This window comes from Typopeltis vanoorti, chromosome 25 (assembly GCF_054136105.1).
Source record: "Typopeltis vanoorti isolate ZY-2024b chromosome 25, IOZ_Tvanoo_1.0, whole genome shotgun sequence".
NCBI classification, from domain to species: domain Eukaryota; kingdom Metazoa; phylum Arthropoda; class Arachnida; order Uropygi; family Thelyphonidae; genus Typopeltis; species Typopeltis vanoorti.
The window spans coordinates 39,860,066-39,879,138 of record NC_143573.1 but is presented as its reverse complement, the minus strand read 5'-3'; the positions used below and the strand labels follow the sequence as shown (position 1 = coordinate 39,879,138).

Sequence of the window (19,073 nt, the reverse complement as noted above, 5' to 3'; positions counted from 1 at the left end):
ATACGGTACAAATTGCCTTAGACGATAGAAATATAAGATCTGATAATGTTGTAGTCTTGACAAGTAACAGACTGATTTGGAGGAAAATTGTAGATAGGAAGCTAGTAATGATGTAATTTTTTTCATGTAGTACTATCATATCCTGTACACCCCTTGAGGGTACATGGCAGGAATATGATGATGATGATGAGATAGTGATGACAGTTGTCTGCCATTCTCTTTCTCTCACTCTCCCTCCTCAAAAGCTTGGATTTATTGATAGTTTGGGCTAGTAAATGCTTGGGTTTGTTTTAGTTTATAGTTTATTTGGCACAAAAACAACAAAGGTCATACTTCAGCATAGTAAAACTTACAGCTATACATAAACAGTTAAAGAAATTTGAAAACGATATGCATGTACAAAAATTAAGTTACACAATGCAGCATCTACATATAAACAGAATTACTGCCGAGGACACAGCAACATACAAGGTGTCAAAAGTTACAGTAGATAACTGTAAGGCACAGTCTCCCTCGATGAGTCTTTGGACTCCCTGGAGGTGTCACATAATAATAATTAGTAGTCAGCAATATAAGTTAATAAACAAAATGCATGTCCCCTTACTGGCAACTCCTCTACTTTTGTAAAAAAAAATCAATCCATTTCAAAACACTGGTTAAAAATCTTATCTTAAAAAATTCAGACAATGGTTAGTTTTGATATCACCTCCTTATTTACCAATGTATCACTTATTGACACTCTTGATTTAATCAAGTCTAAATTTCTCCCTGATATTTTTGAATTATTTAAATTTACTATGAATGCAGGTTACTTTACATGGGGAGGAAAATTCTACAAACAGATTAATGGTACTGCTATGGGTTCCCCCTCTCCCCCTGATTAGCAAATTTTTGCATGGAACACTTTGAAAACAAAGTACTTACCACAGCTAAATACAAGCCACAAGTGTGGTTATGCTATGTAGATGATGTGTTTGCCATCTGGCCCCATGGACAAGACACTTTGGATGCGTTTGTCACCTACCTACAGCCAACACCCCAAAATCCACTTCACAGTAGAAAAAGAGTTGAATAACTGTTTACCATTTCTTGACACATTAGTCACCTGCCTTTCAGATGGATCACTATCTTTTTCCATTTACAGAAAGCCCCCCCCCCACACACACACACAGAGATACCTACATAAACAATCACATCATCATCCAGTCTAACAGTAAGGCATTTTAAAAACACACCCAGAGCCATTTGTTCTAATGATACAGCTCTGACCACAGAACTCAAATATCTGCACCATACGTTCTTAGCCAACGGCTATTATCCCTATAAAATACTACATAGGCCCATTACTCTGCCCTCCCCTAATACACAAGAACACAACATGACCATTTCTATTCTCTATGTCAGAGATACATCAGAAAAGATAGCCAAAGTATTGATGAAACATGGTCTTCGCACCACTTTCAAACCTCATGTCAAACTAGCAACTGATCCGCTCGCCTAAGCATAAACTTCAACCTTTAGCACACCCATGAGTGTATGAAGTTCCCTGTGACTTGGCCTGTTATGGGCAAACAGGAAGATCAGTTAACATCTGCCTGGAAGAACATGAAAAATACATTCGCTACTATTACTATGGCAAGTCAGGACTGGCAGACCACGCTTTGGACATTCCTTCACACAGGATTAGATGGAGGAAAACGAATGTGCTATTTAGGAGTTGTTACAGATCTGAAAGATAATTTTTTGAGTCATCAGTGGCTTTGAAGAATTCTCCCAACCTTAACAGATATGGTTGCATTAATTTGCCAAAAATTTGGAAGACTGTTATCCTAAGAGAAACTCCCGCATAGCTGTTTTTTTTCTTTCCCCGTTAGAGGGTGCCAAAAAATAGGACTTCAGATCTTTTGTCCATTGTAATTGTATTGTTTCACTCACTCATTGTCGCGTGTACAAGTGTGTTGTGCTCTGATGATGCTGAGTTGAAATTCAGCAAAATATAAGCAGTTAATGAAACATCTCTTTGATAAAATTGTGTGGTGTTGTTAATACCGTTAAAAATAAGTCACAAGTTGACCAAGTTTCACTGATACCAATAACCCATGGAGAGGCCGAGTCAGTGAATGCCACAAACTCATTCCGTTTATTTCTAATGTTCTTAGCATTTGCATACAGAAAAACCAGTGCCTTGCCAGTATTCTTATAGTCATTATTTCTCCCCTCATACTTCATTTCAAGCCACTATCCCCCACATGAGGCCATCCCTGCTATATTCCACCTGTGCAATTCGTTTCCCTCCTCCGATATACTCACTTGCCCAGAAAAAAACACTCCAAATGACTGCAGTCCTCTGCATTCAAATGTACTTCACGATCCACATATTTGAGACCTCTTTTCTTACACATTCTTGCTATTGTCTCATTCATTATTACTGCTCTTCTTCATTCGCCATTATTATACTGGGGCAACATGCTCATTATCTTTTTTTCGGACACAATCCTGCTGCACTGACTCTAACCTTAACTTCAAATCTTGCACTGCATAATTCATACTTCTTCTCAGGTCATTTATTGCAACCATTACTATCCTCTCCACATTTTCACCTCTTTTCACCGCCAGTGCCACTCTAGCTTTCCACCAGACAAGCACTCTTCTGGCACTCTGCACACCCTGATTCATCGAATCTCATGAATATATGATGCTCTAAACAGATTCATCCATCTTTCTCTCACTGGCATCTCCAACTCTTATAGCTTCCAGTCTCTCTCTTTCTTTTCTCTCCCACTTTCCCATCTCTTTCATCTCTCCATCCCTTGCTTCCAGTCTCTCTCTTTCTTTTCTCTCCCACTTTCCCATCTCTTTCATCTCTCCATCCCTTGCTTCCACTCTCTCTCTCTCTCTTGATTTTGCAGTTTTCCTCTTCCCCTGTCTCTCTCATTCTCTCCGTTGCTCTCTGATGCCGTTCTCTTACACTTGTTCGTCTTGCATTAGCCAACCTCTTCATCCTCTGAATATCTTCATTCACCCTTCTCAATTCAGTCTTTGTCTCTTCAATCTCTGTTCTCAGCAGTTCTATTTCTCTCTCTCTCTCCACACAATCTGCTTTCAATTTTCATTCTCACACACACACACTATCATGACCATCCGACAAATCATCTCTGGCTGCTACACTGCCTGAGGTGTGTACATCTTTAATATTCTCCCAATCTTCCAACACGCTATTGGTATAGTACATCCACAGATTTGAGACCTTCGACACTTCTGCGCATGTTAACAGGAGGAGAATCCATTCCAATAATAGGGTAATCAGTCCGTATTGTGGGATGAGTTGTTTATTATTACACGTCGGAAAATTAACTTCTCTTTTATGATCATTGTAGTTAACTATGTTGCTTGTATAACGGTCGGAAACTTTTACCAATAAAGCACGTGATTTCACATGTTGGCGACCAATCCGTACGCCCTTCATTTCTTTCTCCCCTTCAGCATGAATCGACTATACTTGGCAAGACACCAAGCAGAGATCTACAAACTGTGGGCGAACTATCATCTATTCATGAATTATTACATTTTAATTATTTTAATCCTACAATGTGCTGAGTTTTATTATTTGCCTTACCAATATTATTCGTGAAAAAAAAAATACATGTCTTCGTATTCCTTATCTTCTTCTAAAGCCTGTCCTGTTCACTTACATATAATATCGTGAGTGGAAATGTGAAGATCATTACCTCGTTAAGAGTACCACAGCTATATCCACAAATGAATATCATCCATTTTCGAAGCACTGTTTCCATTGCAGTCGAATCCTGAGATCGAGGTACTTATGTTGCCCAGTGCCTCCCACTGCCTTACATTTCATGCACATGTACACATTCCATTCCCGAACCTGCCACAATTTTTAACCCGCGCTGGTGAGGTGGGAAAATGTAACAAAAGTGGTAAGGGTGGGGTCCCACAGACCCACCCAAATACTGTAGTGTATTATAGAAATCCATATCTTTTAAATCAATATTAGATTATGTATTGTTCAAGTGCCCTGTAATTTTACAGAATAAAAACATGGATCCACAAAATTAAATATTTATTTCCCAAGAGTACTTAACTAATTAAACATCTTTATTTTTCAACAAAAATATACTCTTCCTAGCTTATATAATGAATGAACTAAATAAATCAGTATTTTTTAGGCACTTTGGTATTGGTTTACAGAAGAAACATATAATTATAAGAAGGCTAATATAATAATAAACATTTATTAGCCTTGAGATTCCAATGATAACACTAACTAAAAATTTTAATTTTCTGTAATTGCACATTGGGGCACCTTGGAATTATGTGATCAACGACACACAACAGCCTGTCATCTATGGCGTCGAGTAGCAGGTTATGGGAGGGGAAGCTATGCTGAGCCATGACTCACTGCCACGTGTTGTTAAAAAGTTATAGTCAATTTAAAATCTTTGGGGTCTGTGACACCCCACCTTGCTAACGTCGGGTTAAACATTAGGATGCATATATACATCTGTAGAAATCGATAAAATCATCAACTATGCTATGAATAACATAGTCTTTAAATGGTGGGGGACTTCAGAAATTGCTAAAACCGGCAGTCACAATGTAGAATACAATTGATAGTTGGATACAATGCTGAAAACACTAAGACAATAAAATTGTAACAAAATATCACACAAACATACAAAAAAAAAATGATCAGTTTGTTAGCATAAAGTTAAAACCAGTATTGGCAATGAAATTAACACCATCTTTTCTTACTACTAATAGTTTTTTTTTAACAGCTCACGACACATGTTACCTCCATTTTTGCTATACCAGTGGCCCAAACAGTATTTGTTTTATTTCTCTATTTTTATATTTCAAATGTGACCAGGCCTGAATTATTTCTGCATAGCCACTGTGAAAGTTTTATATTCATATTTCACTATTTCTAGTCTAGTCAGAAATAGTGAAATGTGCCTTTTTACATTCCAAGTTTCTAAGAACTTTTTCTATCTCAAATATTGATATGTACTCCTGATTTTGTTTTTTAAAAAATTTTATTTTTAATTTCTCATTTGATGTCTGTAGTCACTCCCATACCTCACCAGGTTTTTGAGAGAGAAGCCTTTTTCTAGTAGAAGCAGTAGGGTCACAGATGCACTTTCCACACAGTTCATAGGATGATCACAAACATCCATGCCCATGGCGGGATTCCAACCCGCTGCCTCTTGGCTGGAGAGCAGATATGCTAACCACTGAGCCAACTAAGCTGGCTGGTTTGGTTCCTCTTAAAAATTTGTACTCTTGTTTTGTTACTGCTAGTTTCATTTGTCTTTCAGAGTAATAGTTCCAAACATTCAGAATATTTTGATCTTCAGTTTTATATCGCTTTTATCATCTGATTCATTTTAAAGTAGCCTCGAGAAAATTTTGTCACTTCCATAATTATTTTTGATGTCTTTACTGGAATAGTCTGATGACTGTTATTTAATTACTTTTAATAAGGTTTATCTTTCTTATATTTTTTCTGTAATCTCTCAGGTTGCCTGCAGTACTTTTTTGGTAAGAACTTTTGGTATGTTTCTTTTTCACGACAACTAACTTGAGTCCACGTGAAGTTCAGATTTTTTATCCTTGTAGTTAAATTCAACATATACCTTCCCAGATGAATCAGTGTTTTCTTCATATTTTTCTACTGCTTGTTTTCTTCATATTTTTCTAATGGTTGTTTTCTTGTTTTACAAACTTTCATTTTTATTTTATTATATCATCTGATTCATTTTAAAGTAGCCTCGAGAAAATTTTGTCACTTCCATAATTATTTTTGATGTCTTTACTGGAATAGTCTGATGACTGTTATTTAATTACTTTTAATAAGGTTTATCTTTCTTATATTTTTTCTGTAATCTCTCAGGTTGCCTGCAGTACTTTTTTGGTAAGAACTTTTGGTATGTTTCTTTTTCACGACAACTAACTTGAGTCCACGTGAAGTTCAGATTTTTTATCCTTGTAGTTAAATTCAACATATACCTTCCCAGATGAATCAGTGTTTTCTTCATATTTTTCTACTGCTTGTTTTCTTCATATTTTTCTAATGGTTGTTTTCTTGTTTTACAAACTTTCATTTTTATTTGATTGATAATTGTATATTTGAATCTGGATTTCACCTCTTGAAATCTGCTCAACTTTGATTTTTTTTTTTTTTGGTACATATTTTTCCTTTCAGTTTGATATTCATTTGAATTCTATGCAAAACTAAACAGTGATTACTTTCTCTTCCAAATCTATATACTCTTGTGTCTTTAATGAGGATGAAGTTTTTTTCCCCCTTAATATATATATATATCTGATCCACACACAAAAGGCCACAGGACCTATTGCACATATTGATATTAATATCAATCAATAATAGTCATGACTTTTTTTTTTACAAGCCAGACATTATAAAGTACATTAAAATCGATAGTTTTTAGGCAGGGCATATTATATGCTTGGATAAAAACAATTGATAAGAAAATATTCAGTGCTAGGCTAAAAGGAAAATTGGAAGACATAAATTGAGATGAAAAGATGGAGTGATCCAGAATATTAAGACTTTTGGAGTTAAAAACTGGAGAAACTTAGTAGTGAAAAGGAAGGCTGACAGAAGTTTCTGAAAAAAGCTAGGACCTATATAAGGTTGCCACCAATGGTGATGATGAATTTATGCATTATTTTATTGAAACGTGTGATAAACTACATGTCCTGAACAGACATCCAATAGGTACTTAATAATTATTAGTTTTTGTTTTTTTAATTGAAGTTTCCCAAAAATTTTGTTCATTTTCTACTCTGCAATTTAAACATTAACAAGAACCAGGTTTTTATTTTCTTGTGTCATCTGCCTCCTCTAATGACTTGAAAACTTTCACCACTTTTTTTCTCATTAAAATCTATGGTACCATGGACACAATATAAGTCCAATTGCCTATTTGGATGTTTAGCTGCTTCACTAGTTGAAAGTGCTTGCCATTCCAGAACAGTGGCGCATTGGCACCATGTGTGTGATGCACACAGGCACCAGGATAGTAAAGTGCCAAAGAGGAGGAAATACTTTAAAAAAAAAACGTTTTTTTAAAGTGATTTTTTTTATTGGGTGGGGGGATAGGGGCACCAACTAAAGTTTTGCACACAGGCGCCAGACACTACTGGGTATAGGGGTGCCAACTAAAGGTTTGCACACAGGCGCCGACACTACTGGTGCGTCCCTGTTCAAGAGGTTTATATTTGTATTACTCCAAATTACTCAGAGCAAGTAAGGAATAGAGTAGCTATTCCTTACTTGCTCTGATCACCATTTTCTGAATAAAACATCTTTTTATTATTATTTAGCCTAATCTTATGTATTGTAATCTGTAATCTTTGCCTGGGTGAACCAATTATGGTGACATGGTCTTCTCTAATTTTTTTTTTTTTTTTTTCCTGTTCCACTTCTTTTCTGTTGATATTTCTTACTTTGATGGGTGTCATCAATTCTGCTGATGTTCAGTGTGTTTGTTCTATTAGCTGATTTTTCACTGTTTTCTTCCCCATTTCATGAATAACAGCATAGATCTGATGTTACTAGTTATCTCAGTTAGTATGGTTCAGCTAAGAAGGTCAGCTAATTCCCAAATTATCAGCCCATTCCTGTTTGTGTGTATTTTGGTAGGCATTTGTTCTATATTTAACCTTATTTGTTCAGTATTTTGGTAGGCATCCACTTGAATAAGTGGATGCCTACCAAAATACTGAACAAATGAGGTTATATATGAGGATTTGGCATTAGTTCAGTTCTCATTATCATCCATGTTCTCAGCATTTCTTAAAGACTTTAAAGTTCTTGAAGGATATTGAACCCATAAATGGCTCGTAGGTGTGAGAAGAATATGAGAGAGCAAGGGAGAAGGTGAGAGAATGTAAGAGACAATGAAAGTGAGGGAACACTGGCAAAAGTTGAGTGTGGGAGCAGGGATAGAGAGATGAGAGGAAGGAGTTAATTGGGAAAAGGATTGAGAGATTGGCAGCAGAAAGGTTTACAGATGCCAGTGAGAGAAGAATAAAAGAAGCTGTTCTGTGTGTCATGTATGGAGATTGAATAATTCAGGGTGTGCAAGTCAGAGTTCTTCAGAAGAATGCTTGCTGAGAGAAACAACAGAAAATGTGGCAATGAAGCAAGGTAAAATTGTAGAGGAGATGAGAGTGATAGTTGGCATGAATAAGCTGAGAGCTAGCATCAGTTGTCTACTAAGACAGTTGAGATTGATGTTGGGGATTGTGCAACAAAAATTTGTCAGAGCTTCAGTATGACAATAGGAGAAGAGCAGTGATAATGAATGAGATGATACATAATGTTTTATGGTATAAACAACACCAAGAGAGGAAAAAAAAATGTTTATTAAACTCACTAATAATATTTCACTGGTTTTCTAACCAGCATCATCAGATCCCAATTATAACTGATATAAATTGCTCAATTACTGAACTACATAATTGAGGAAAGCAATTTAAATTGTTACTGACAACAGAACTTAATTATGATTACAATTTAAATTGTTTTCCTCAGTTACATAAAGTTGACACGTTTTGGGTAGAATATTGAATGTATGCTTTTTTTCGTGCCAGTGAGGATAAGTTAAGACATGGGTACAAAACAGCTATATTTTATACAATTTTTTTTGGGAGAAGAGACTGAATTTTGAAGTACCGTATTTTTCGATAGATAATGCGTGCCTAATATATAATGCGCACCCCCAACATTTTCATCTCTCCTTTTAATGTATAGATAACGTGCATGCACCAACTAGCGGTAGAGAAGTACAGACAGAGGATGGAGGAATTCTTTAAAACATGTGCATTGCTAGTAGCAGTGGTTGATTATTCCGTACAGCCTGTTTTAAAATATTTCATAAAGTAAATCATTATTTGTTTATATTTTGTTATTAGATCTGAATTACAGATCTAATAACAAAATATAAACAAATAAGACAGAAGTACTTCTCGGAGAAAATCCTACACAGCGCAGTTCAAGCTTGAAGTGGTAGAAGTAGCAAAGGAAAAATGGGAATCGTGAAGCTGGTAGATTGTTCTACCAGCTTCACTGTTCTTCTGTCTGTGTGTTGCAGGAATCGAAAAGAATTGCACAAAACAATAATATAAAAGATTTCAAGGCCTACCCATCTTGGGTTTTTGGATTTATGAAGAGAAAGAATTTAAGTGTGTGCTCCTCCACAGTGTTAGACAAAATTTGCCGTGTGACTGAGAAGCAAAAGTAGCTAAATTTCATTTGTTTCTGAGAGAAAACTTTTGTTGGGTTGATGCTTGTCACTTTGGGAATATGAATGAGGTTCCTGTAAGTTTCAAAAGGTTGTGATTCCAAAGATATTATTGTTACTGCTAACGATAAAGGTTAGATAAATTCTGAGGTTATGAAATTTTGGTTGGAGAATATGTGGCGAAAGAGAAAAATGGCATTTTTCAACCCAAAATCTTTGTTAGTGTTGGATTCGTGTAGGGCGCACACGACAGCAGAAGTTAAAACAATTGTAAATATTCCAAATTGGCCGTCATTCCAGATGGTTTAACAAAAAAAAAAAACTCCAACCCCTTGATCTTGCAGTAAATAAACCATTCAAAGACAATTTGTGGGCTAAGTGGGAAGCAGGGGCACGCTGGCCATATGTGTGATGCACACAGGTGCAAAGATAGTAAAGGCACCAAAGATTTCAGGCAAGCAGGAAATACTTAAAAAAAAAAAATTCATTAATTATATCAAAATAAATTACATTTTTGTTTAAATTTTAATTGTATTTTATAGATTTGTCTTAAACAAATTATTTATAATCACTTATTTGTTATTATTCCTTAAGATCTTATTTTATTCTGATCCTAGTTCTAGCAAGTAGTTTAGCCTAAACAAGTAAAACTTGAACTGGCATGAGTTTACTGTTTATAGGATGATGTGCATTTGAATTTGTTTAATCTTATTCACACTCGCATTTGCTCTAAACATATATAAGAAAATCTGCTGCAGTTTTTAGCTTTATTCTATATTCTGCTGATAATAGCAGAATATAGGCAACATCTTGAAATGTACCTGAATCGTCATGAGAAAAATTTAAATCATTTGAACAATTACAAAAAATGGACAGAATTAATTACATCCTTAAAAATAAATCTTGTATTGATCATTTGCTACAAACAGTTTTAGATAATGAAAGGAAACTTTGGTATGAAGTTATAAAAAGAATAATTTTTGTAGTACAGTTTTTAGGCAAACAAAATCTAGCTCTTCGTGGTAAAAGTAAACTTTACGATCGCAATGATGGCAATTTTTTAAAATGCATTGAAATGTTAGAAAAGTTTGATCCTTTTATATCGAAATACACGTGACATGTAGCTAATGATCCCAACTTTAAAAATATGCCCTCCTATTTAGAAGATAAATTTCAAAATGAAATACTCACTTTATTGACAACAAATATTAAAAATAACGTTTTCATAAAGTGTTTTTTTTTTTATTCGGGGGAGGGATATAGGGGGTGCCAACTAAAGTTTTGCACACAGGCGCTGGACACTACTGGCGCACCCCCTGGTGGGAAGACTGGATGATGAATGGCATCCATGAATATAACAAAACAGGGTAGATGAAAAGAACGTCATATAAAGATATAGTTACGTGGATTGTAGAAAATTGGGCTGCTGTAAGTGAAAACTGTGTTAGAAATGGTTTCATTAAAGCACAAGGGAATGCAGTGGTGTCTGGTGACAATGATTATGAAGCTGAAGAAATACCAAACAAAATTTTTAACACAATTAATTCTTTCAATATCGAGTCTGATGAAGAATTTTTTGGATTTGAATAGTGTAATGTTCAATAAATATTAAGTAATACTTCTACCTCAGTTTTGTTATTACATTTGATTTACCTCTCATACTTTTCAAATGTATACCGTGCATATTCATTTTTAACAAATTTAGACTTTTTTGTATAGATAACGCGTGCGTTATCTATCTAAAAATACGGTATATATTTTCTCTGAATTTTCTTAATCACACCTAGTAATTTGGTTTAAAAGATATAATTATGTTTAATTAGACAATCTAATGCTTGCATAAATAAACAAAACTCATGGAGCTTGCTGATGAGCTGACTGATGAGTGAGCAAGATTTAGTATTATGAGGAGTTAAGTAAGCTTGATGTTAAAAATGCGATAAGACAATGACATATCACCATGTGACTTCAGGACTTCAGAAATTGTTCCAGAGAGCTTGCATCAGCCATGGCTTGTTTAGCAAATCTTGCAACAGCATAAGTTCCAAAGGAATGGAAGGAAGGTAAAATTGTTCTACTCCACAAAGTTCACCTTTGTGGAGTATGTTTAAATTTAATTTAAAGGTTAAAGCTACAAATTATATTAATCCTTTTATTGCTATAATTAAGAACATGCATGTAAGCATTTCTTTACGTTTTTGATAGTCTGGTGTTTTCATCTCTTAAAGCAAGATCCACTATCGAAGAAAGTCACCACATCTAAACCCAACCTTGACACATCCATGTCCTTAATTGTGATATCATTCTCTTTCCTGTCAAATGCACACCTCGTCTGATCTGGAGTTGTTAAGGTGTTGGAGAGATTGGTGATGATTCTATGGTATGTATGGAATTAGTAAAGTGAGGTCATGTTTTACCATCTTATGTACTATAACAAGGTGATGAATGCTGAACAAGAATCTTTTCCTTCATGGTTACACAGTGATCAGCATTCATTATAGAAACAACTACCATGTTAAAGTAAAACTTCAGTTTAATATAAACCAAAATAATCACTTGATATTTCGACATTGACATTAAGGTCATCTTCTGGAGTATACACATATACAGGGTATCCCTGAATTCATAGCCCAAACGTGAGAGGATGGCAGTACACACCGAAACGACCAATATTCATCATAGAATATGCGGCTGCAAACGCAGCCTGGTGCCAGTAGAAGCGCAGACGAGGTGACACGGCTTAAAAGCGCTGGTCGGCTAAACCCCAGCATTCTCAGTGTCGACCGGATATGAGATGGAACAGTTTATGAACGCAGAGAAAGCCGATATGCATCTGATGTACGGTGTAGCTGAGGGCAATGGTAGAGAGGCGCAGACTGTACCATGAGCGATATTCTATGCGCCGTGGGCCCGATCATAAAATATTTGTGCAATTGCACCGTCAGCTGTGTGAGGCAGGCACCTTCCACGTCATTCGACATGATGCCGGACGAGCACGGACGGTCAGAACGTCAGCTATGAGTGAGGACATCTTGTGTATGGTGACAGATAACCCAAGTACAAGTACGCGGTCCACTGCCTGGAGCCTGGGTGTACATCGGAACAGTGTCTGGCAAGTACTGCATGAAATAGGGCTACACCCCTATCATTTGCAGCGAGTGCAGGCATTGACAGCTGTTGATTATTCCCTGCGCATGGATTTCGCCCAGTGGTTCCTGCAGTAAAGTGTCATACAGCCCGATTTTCCCACTCATGTGCTCTTTTCGGATGTATCAACTTTCTCATGTGAGTCAATGTCCATAATGCGCATTTGTGGATGACCCAGAACCCCCATGGTACACGTCCACAGTCGAACCAGCAATGGTTCACCGTCAATGTCTTGGGGGGGGGGAATCGTGCATGACTACTTAATTGGACCCTACCTACTGCCAGACTGTCTCGATGGACAAACGTACTGTATTTTTCTGCAACAGGTTTTGCCGGAATTGCTTCAGGATGTTCAAATCTCCATCCGCTCCCGTATGCGGTTCCAGCATGATGGGGCACCTGCCCACTTCAGCATGGACGTGCGTCTGCATCTTAATGCCACATTTAGGAACCGATGGATTGGGTGCGGTGGTCCCATCGTGGCCCCCCCAGATCACCCAATCTTTCGTCTCGATTTCTTTCTGTGGGGACATTTGAAGAGTGTCGTGTACGAGATGCTCATGCAATCTGCAGAGGATCTGGTAGCCAGACTGTCCGTTGTAGCCGGTGATGTGCATGACAAGCCCGGTGTTTACGAGCAGGTATGCCAATCACTACTCTGCCATTGTGCCGCGTGTATCAACATTGGTGGGCGGACGTTTGAGCATTTGTTGTAATGATCTCCAATAAATGTCACTCTGAAAACCTGATGTCCTTCATTTCCGACTCCTCACTACGTTTGTGGCCGCATATTCTATGATGAATATTAGTGGTTTCGGTGTGTACTACCATCCCCTCACGTTTGGGTCATGAATTCAGGGACACCCTGTATACAAAGAAACAAGCTACACTACAGTCTCCATGGTATGCTAAAGTTACATTAATTTGGTCAACCATTAAAACTACTGACATGAACTAGGGTGAAAAAAAAAAAAGAAAAAAAAAAAACCCTTAGTACATCAACGCTAGAGTCCTGTTGTTATTATTATCTATTTGGTTACAAAAAATAAATTATGCTAGAGAGCAACATGGTTTCACATAATTATTCATATAAGTACACATATAAGTGGGCTGAATGTGTGGCATCCAAATTCTTGGGAATGTGTTCTTGGGATTTTTATGCTACCATTATGGTTAAGATTAGGATGGTTGATTAAAATTTCACAAGCTTCTTTTAATTTGCATGCATACAAGGTTTTTGTATGATGTAAAAAAAATAGATACTTTTCCAGTCAATTTGGTGTAGGGTGTCAAATTTAATGTATCATTTTTTTATGGATAGGAATTGTATGTCCAGTTTCACCACTATAAGCTCCTGTAAGGATCCTTCTCTCCACCAATACAGGTGAGGAGGAGGATCCTTACAGGAGTTGAATATGTTTATTAATTTAATAAGTGGTTTAAAAGTGGCATTAAGATTATAATGGTTTAGAATTCTATTTATTTTTTCTGCCAATCCTTTAATGTATGGGATAGCTATGATTTTACTGTAATCTATATTATATGTATTTTTTGATGAACTTTATTGATAGTATTTTTGCTAAAGCCATTATTTATAAATGTATTGCTAATAATTTGTAATCCTTGTTTAAGAGCTTGTTCATACTTGAGTGTAAGCTCCAGATGTTGAGGTCGAAACGTCGAGTGATTATTTTGGTTTATATTAAACAAAAATAATTGCTCAACGTTTAAATCACTTAAAGTTTTTCTTTAACACGGTAGTTGTTTCCATAATTTTTATAATGAATACTAAACGAGGGAGATGCATATACATTGGTATACTTTGCAAGAATGTTTGATAGATTGCCACACAAGGAGTTAATAACTTAATTTTGGAATGGATGTTTGATTGGAATATCACTAGTGGTGCCACAAGCAGGCCCTCTTAACATTTGCTGAATGTGGGGCAAGAGTACAAATGGAGGCTCATATTCCATATTTAAATATTTGAAAGTTATAAATAAAGCAAACAAATTATTCGCTTGATTTATAACTCAAATAAAATAAGTTCTATCCTCCTACCTTGACAATATATCATTTCATAACAAAAAAAAAAAAAAAAAATGTGAAGCTATGGTTTTATATGATAGTCTGCAAAATATCAAAAATGACTGAATTTAAATATTACCGTACTACCCCTGGCTGTTCTGTTGATGGGCTGGCAATGTTTGGATGAGTAATAAAATAGAGATGTATAATTCATAAATTATTATATATTTATTCTATAAAATTTATTTTTCCATAAAAAGCACAGTGCTTAGAGCAGGTGTTCATCTTGCCTAGGTCTAAGGTCAACAATATACCTCTGTAGCACTTGCTGCAGAGGTATGTTTTTGGATCATTGCTGTTAACTTATATATTAATGATATTGGAATGGGTTTAGGTGGAGAGTTATGAGGAATCAAATAGATAGCCTTACGGGTGGACAAATTGATTGCATGATTATATTGAATTGTATATAATGTATTTGATTATATTTAATAGATTTTATAAATGGGCAAGTGAGTGGAGCTGTCAGCTCAATCTTGCAAAGTGTGAGGTCCAGAATTTGGTTGGCAATGGTGGAGTGCAAAGTACTGTACACACTTTGTGGTGAAATTATGAAGGAGATAGAGGTGATGAGAGATCTGGGAGTAGTGGACAAAGACTTGACAGTCAGCAGACACTGCACAAGTTGTGAAGTCATTACGTCAGATAATGCAGAAATAGGTTATGGTTCCATTGTATAAGACTGTTGTCGAGGCTCATGTATAGTGCAGAGCTTTCATCACCTGGTTCTCATGGTGATGAGCAGCGCTCGAGAATGCATTTGCTAATTGGTGAGTAGCTGCAGACTGGACAAAACAGAATATTTTTGATTATATATATATATATATATATATTGAGGGCATGTATTCAGAGTGTGTTAGGTGTGCAATGCATACTCACGAAATAGCAATATGCCATCAGGATCAGAAATCTTTTTTGGCATCCAGGTTGTTCAAGAATCTTTTGCTCGTCTTTCTGGTGGAAGGCCTGGAGTCATAATGCAATGTTATAGGTAAAGGGGGTAATTTGCCTTAGTCATCTATGCAGAAGTCAGACAAGAAGGATGCCAAGATGTCAGATTTGTCTTTAAGTGATATTGCAATACTGCTATCCAGATAAGACAAGCACAGGTGGAGAGAAGGGACTAGAAGGCACAGCTACCATTGGCACAGGTAGCAGGTTTTCTATGTTTAGCCATCTTCATGTTGCTGAAGATTAAAATTTTACATCTGAATCATAGTAAAAAAAAATTTACCTCTCAGCTCATTTTTTGCACTTTTGCACATATAATTTCTAAGTATTAACTTTTATGAATTTAAAAGTTTTATAATTTTCACAAGGTAGAATTGCATTAATTTCAGGAATCATAATATTTATTCATTTTGTCCTCCATAGAGCAACCTGGGGATGCTTGAGAAAGTACAGTATATTCAGCCATGGAATAGTAATAGAAATACATTTTTTTTTGGGACAAAGAAAAGGAAATTGGATGACCTAAACAAGTATGTGTTTTGTCAATTAATTTTAATGTTTATATTATGTAATATGCTCTTGTTGTATTTTCCCTATCTCCTGTTCTTGATCTCTGTAAATTTCCAGTACTCATCAGGAATGAAATTGAACCAGTCATTGAAATGTCTCTTTGTTAGCCTACAGAATAAAAGAATCATGGAGAAAATTTAAATATAAGTAATTATAACTACATGTATATTATTGGTGATTTTTAGCTATAAGCATGTTTTGGTAGTTAATGTTGCAAATGTTAGGGACTGTATAATTGCAAACATTTAAATCATTAAGAACCATGGCATTTTGAAATATACTGATGCAGTTAGAAATTACATATTCCTAAAACTTTAGTAATATCTTTGATCATTATGATAAAAGATTTTGGTTGACTTGGGAGCCTTCATTAAATAATGCTTATATTTAAAGATGCTGTGATGTTTTTAATTACATTACATCTTAATTCGGAATGATTACAAAAAAACCCCTCTGACACTGTCAGCTTCATGCTGGGTGAAATCAAGAAATCTTTAAACAAGAAATTTTTCGCAAGGAATTTCTTAAAACAAGAAATCTTGAAACAAATCAAGAAGTCAAACATTAGATGTTTGACTTTGATTTGAGCCATAATATATTAAGCCTTGCTTTTGTGGTTGGAGAATATGTTTTCAACTTTTTTAAGTCCAGTATAAGTTCACAAGTAGGCTGTTCACTGTTAAATTTGTTGAATATGAGTCTCTACTAGATTTGCGTACATGTCATCAGTAGAGTGAAATGAAATAAAAACAGTTAAAGTACACAACAAGCAAATGAATGGAAACCATAAACATAGAAAAATAAAATGTGTGTTTTGGAACATTTCCGATGACCCTTTCAATGCACTGATGAAGAAATTGTAGTCATTTTCAACCATTTTTGTATGCTGCAATAATACTCGATGTTTTGTGTCTGTTTTATTTTTGATAAAATAAAACAGACACAAAGTTACTGCTAAACCTGTTTTTTGCATCCTTGATGTGCTCCAACATATCTATCTTTTCTGATCAGCTCCTCTAGCCAGTATAGAAAATTCCACATGAACAGGATGTGATCTTGTGTACACTTGGTTTTTTCAGTGGTGCATGGAGAGGTTTCAGAACTTGAAGGAGATATGAGATCTTGTTTAGTGGAGAGAAAGCAACTTTTATTCCTTGTTGACATATCCTTGATCATGACAGACCAAATGTAAGGGATAGATGTTGCTGCTCTATATTCTTGTTGCTTTTCTTGTCCATCTTTTGTATGGAAGTCTTTTAGAATGCTCTCAACCATTTTTATATTATAGCCATTGTTTGAAAGGATTAGATGGATGTATTTAAAGGATTTAAATACATCTGTCTAATTTTCTTAGCTTCTCTTTTCTATACTGTTGGAAATGTTATATGCCCACTCTCAAAGAGTTTTCATAATACCTATTTTTTGTGATGGACCATGGTGAGACTTTGTTTGGAGATATCTTCCTCTGTGTGTGTTGTTGGTTTTCTATTAGACTGAATAACAAAATATATTGAATTATATTGAAGGATTTAGATCCAAATTAACAAATTTGGATCTAAATCCTGTTAATTGGATATGCTGTCCACTCAGACAAAAAGGCTGACATTTTTGTTATATGTCATGTAAGAGGATGAAGAATGTTGGACAAATTTTGTGATTTTGGTAAGTTGAATAACCAATCAACTATTGGCTTTAGAGAGTAATATGATTTATTATATTTGGCAGACTATAGATCGACAGACCTGTGCATCACTTTTATTATAAAACAGTAGTTGCTGATACATTCTTTGCTAGCAGAAAAAGTTGAAAATTAAAACTATTCCTTACACATGTATCGCTGTTAATTAAAGGTACTGGTAAAATAATATTTTACCAGTACCTTTATATACTTTTACGTTTATAGTTAATAAAGATAAAAAAGCACTGAGTTATGTGATATTTCTCGGTCCATTATCTAAAATTATAATTTCTTGGTAACATTATGTAAAAATGTATTTAGCTGACACTTGGTATTCCTGCTGATAACTGTGTATTGGTATTGTTGATTGCATAGCAGAAGATTAATTTTTTTTCCTGTTGCAATCTCTGGAATCAATGACTTGATAAATAAATTTACCATTGTCTAGTTGCCATGGATTTCTGATTTTTGCCAGCTACTATTTGGAATTAAAAAAAAAAAAAAAAATCCATCCATCCTAAACCATTTTTATGGTTTAGGATGGATGGGTCCCATGATTTTTATGGAGCTAATATGTTCTCAACATTTACATATTAGCAATTTTACATATTACATATTTACATATATCGAGCTCTACAAGTATTTCTTCATGACATCAGCCTCCCTCAATAATATAGTAATCCTTGTGACTCTTTCAAAAAGAGTCACAAGGATTACTATACTTAATGTTTGTATCATACATGCAACAGAGACTATTGCCTTTTTTTGTTCATCAGCATTCTCAGATACCACATTAGGGTGCCCATAATTTAAAAGAAAAAAAAAGGGGATATTAACTGTTGAGTGGTGGAAATCAAAATTTCTTCAGAAAAATTTTAAAATATTTTCAACAATCTGAAATTAACTATTTTGACTACATAAATCAGCTGTTCAAATTGGAACAAAATTAGAGCAAAAAAAGTATAACATGAGCAATTTTTGTTCATATGTTATAATACTTTAAAGCAGCGATCTTTAAATTCTGAAGAAGAGATTTTCAGGTGTGTCGCAAGATTTGTGTAAACAAATTAATTGAAAGAAATAATGTCATAATTTGCGCATTTATTCCCTTGAAGCTCCCAAAAAGATAAGTAATTACTATTATTAATATCTTCTGTATGTAAATCAATCAAAATTATGCCTATTTTTTGCCAGATCGTCAAAAAAATTAAAAGAATATATTTCTAGTGTGCCACAGAATTTTAATAATTAGTATAGGTGTGCCATATTATGAAAAGGATTGAAAATCACTGCTTTAAAGTAACTGTTGTTCGTTATAGCTAATTAAATAAATAAAGGATAAATAATAA

The 19,073-nt window shown here is 35.1% G+C and overlaps 1 protein-coding gene across 4 annotated transcripts in view; it reads left to right on the top strand.

Moving 5' to 3' along the window:
- The window catches only part of LOC150092678 (uncharacterized), a 387,183-nt gene that overhangs the window by 21,384 nt on the left and 346,726 nt on the right, over window positions 1-19,073 (top strand). For 3 of the 4 annotated variants that reach the window (XM_090414783.1, XM_090414781.1, XM_090414780.1), the window contains exons 1-2: window positions 11,578-11,670; window positions 15,900-16,006. In XM_090414783.1, coding sequence (XP_090270909.1) covers window positions 11,668-11,670; window positions 15,900-16,006 — 110 coding nt within the window. In that variant the 5' untranslated portion in view covers window positions 11,578-11,667. Of the gene's footprint in view, window positions 1-11,577; window positions 11,671-15,899; window positions 16,007-19,073 lie in introns of those variants that run through there. The other variant, XM_090414782.1, reaches the window with a different exon arrangement.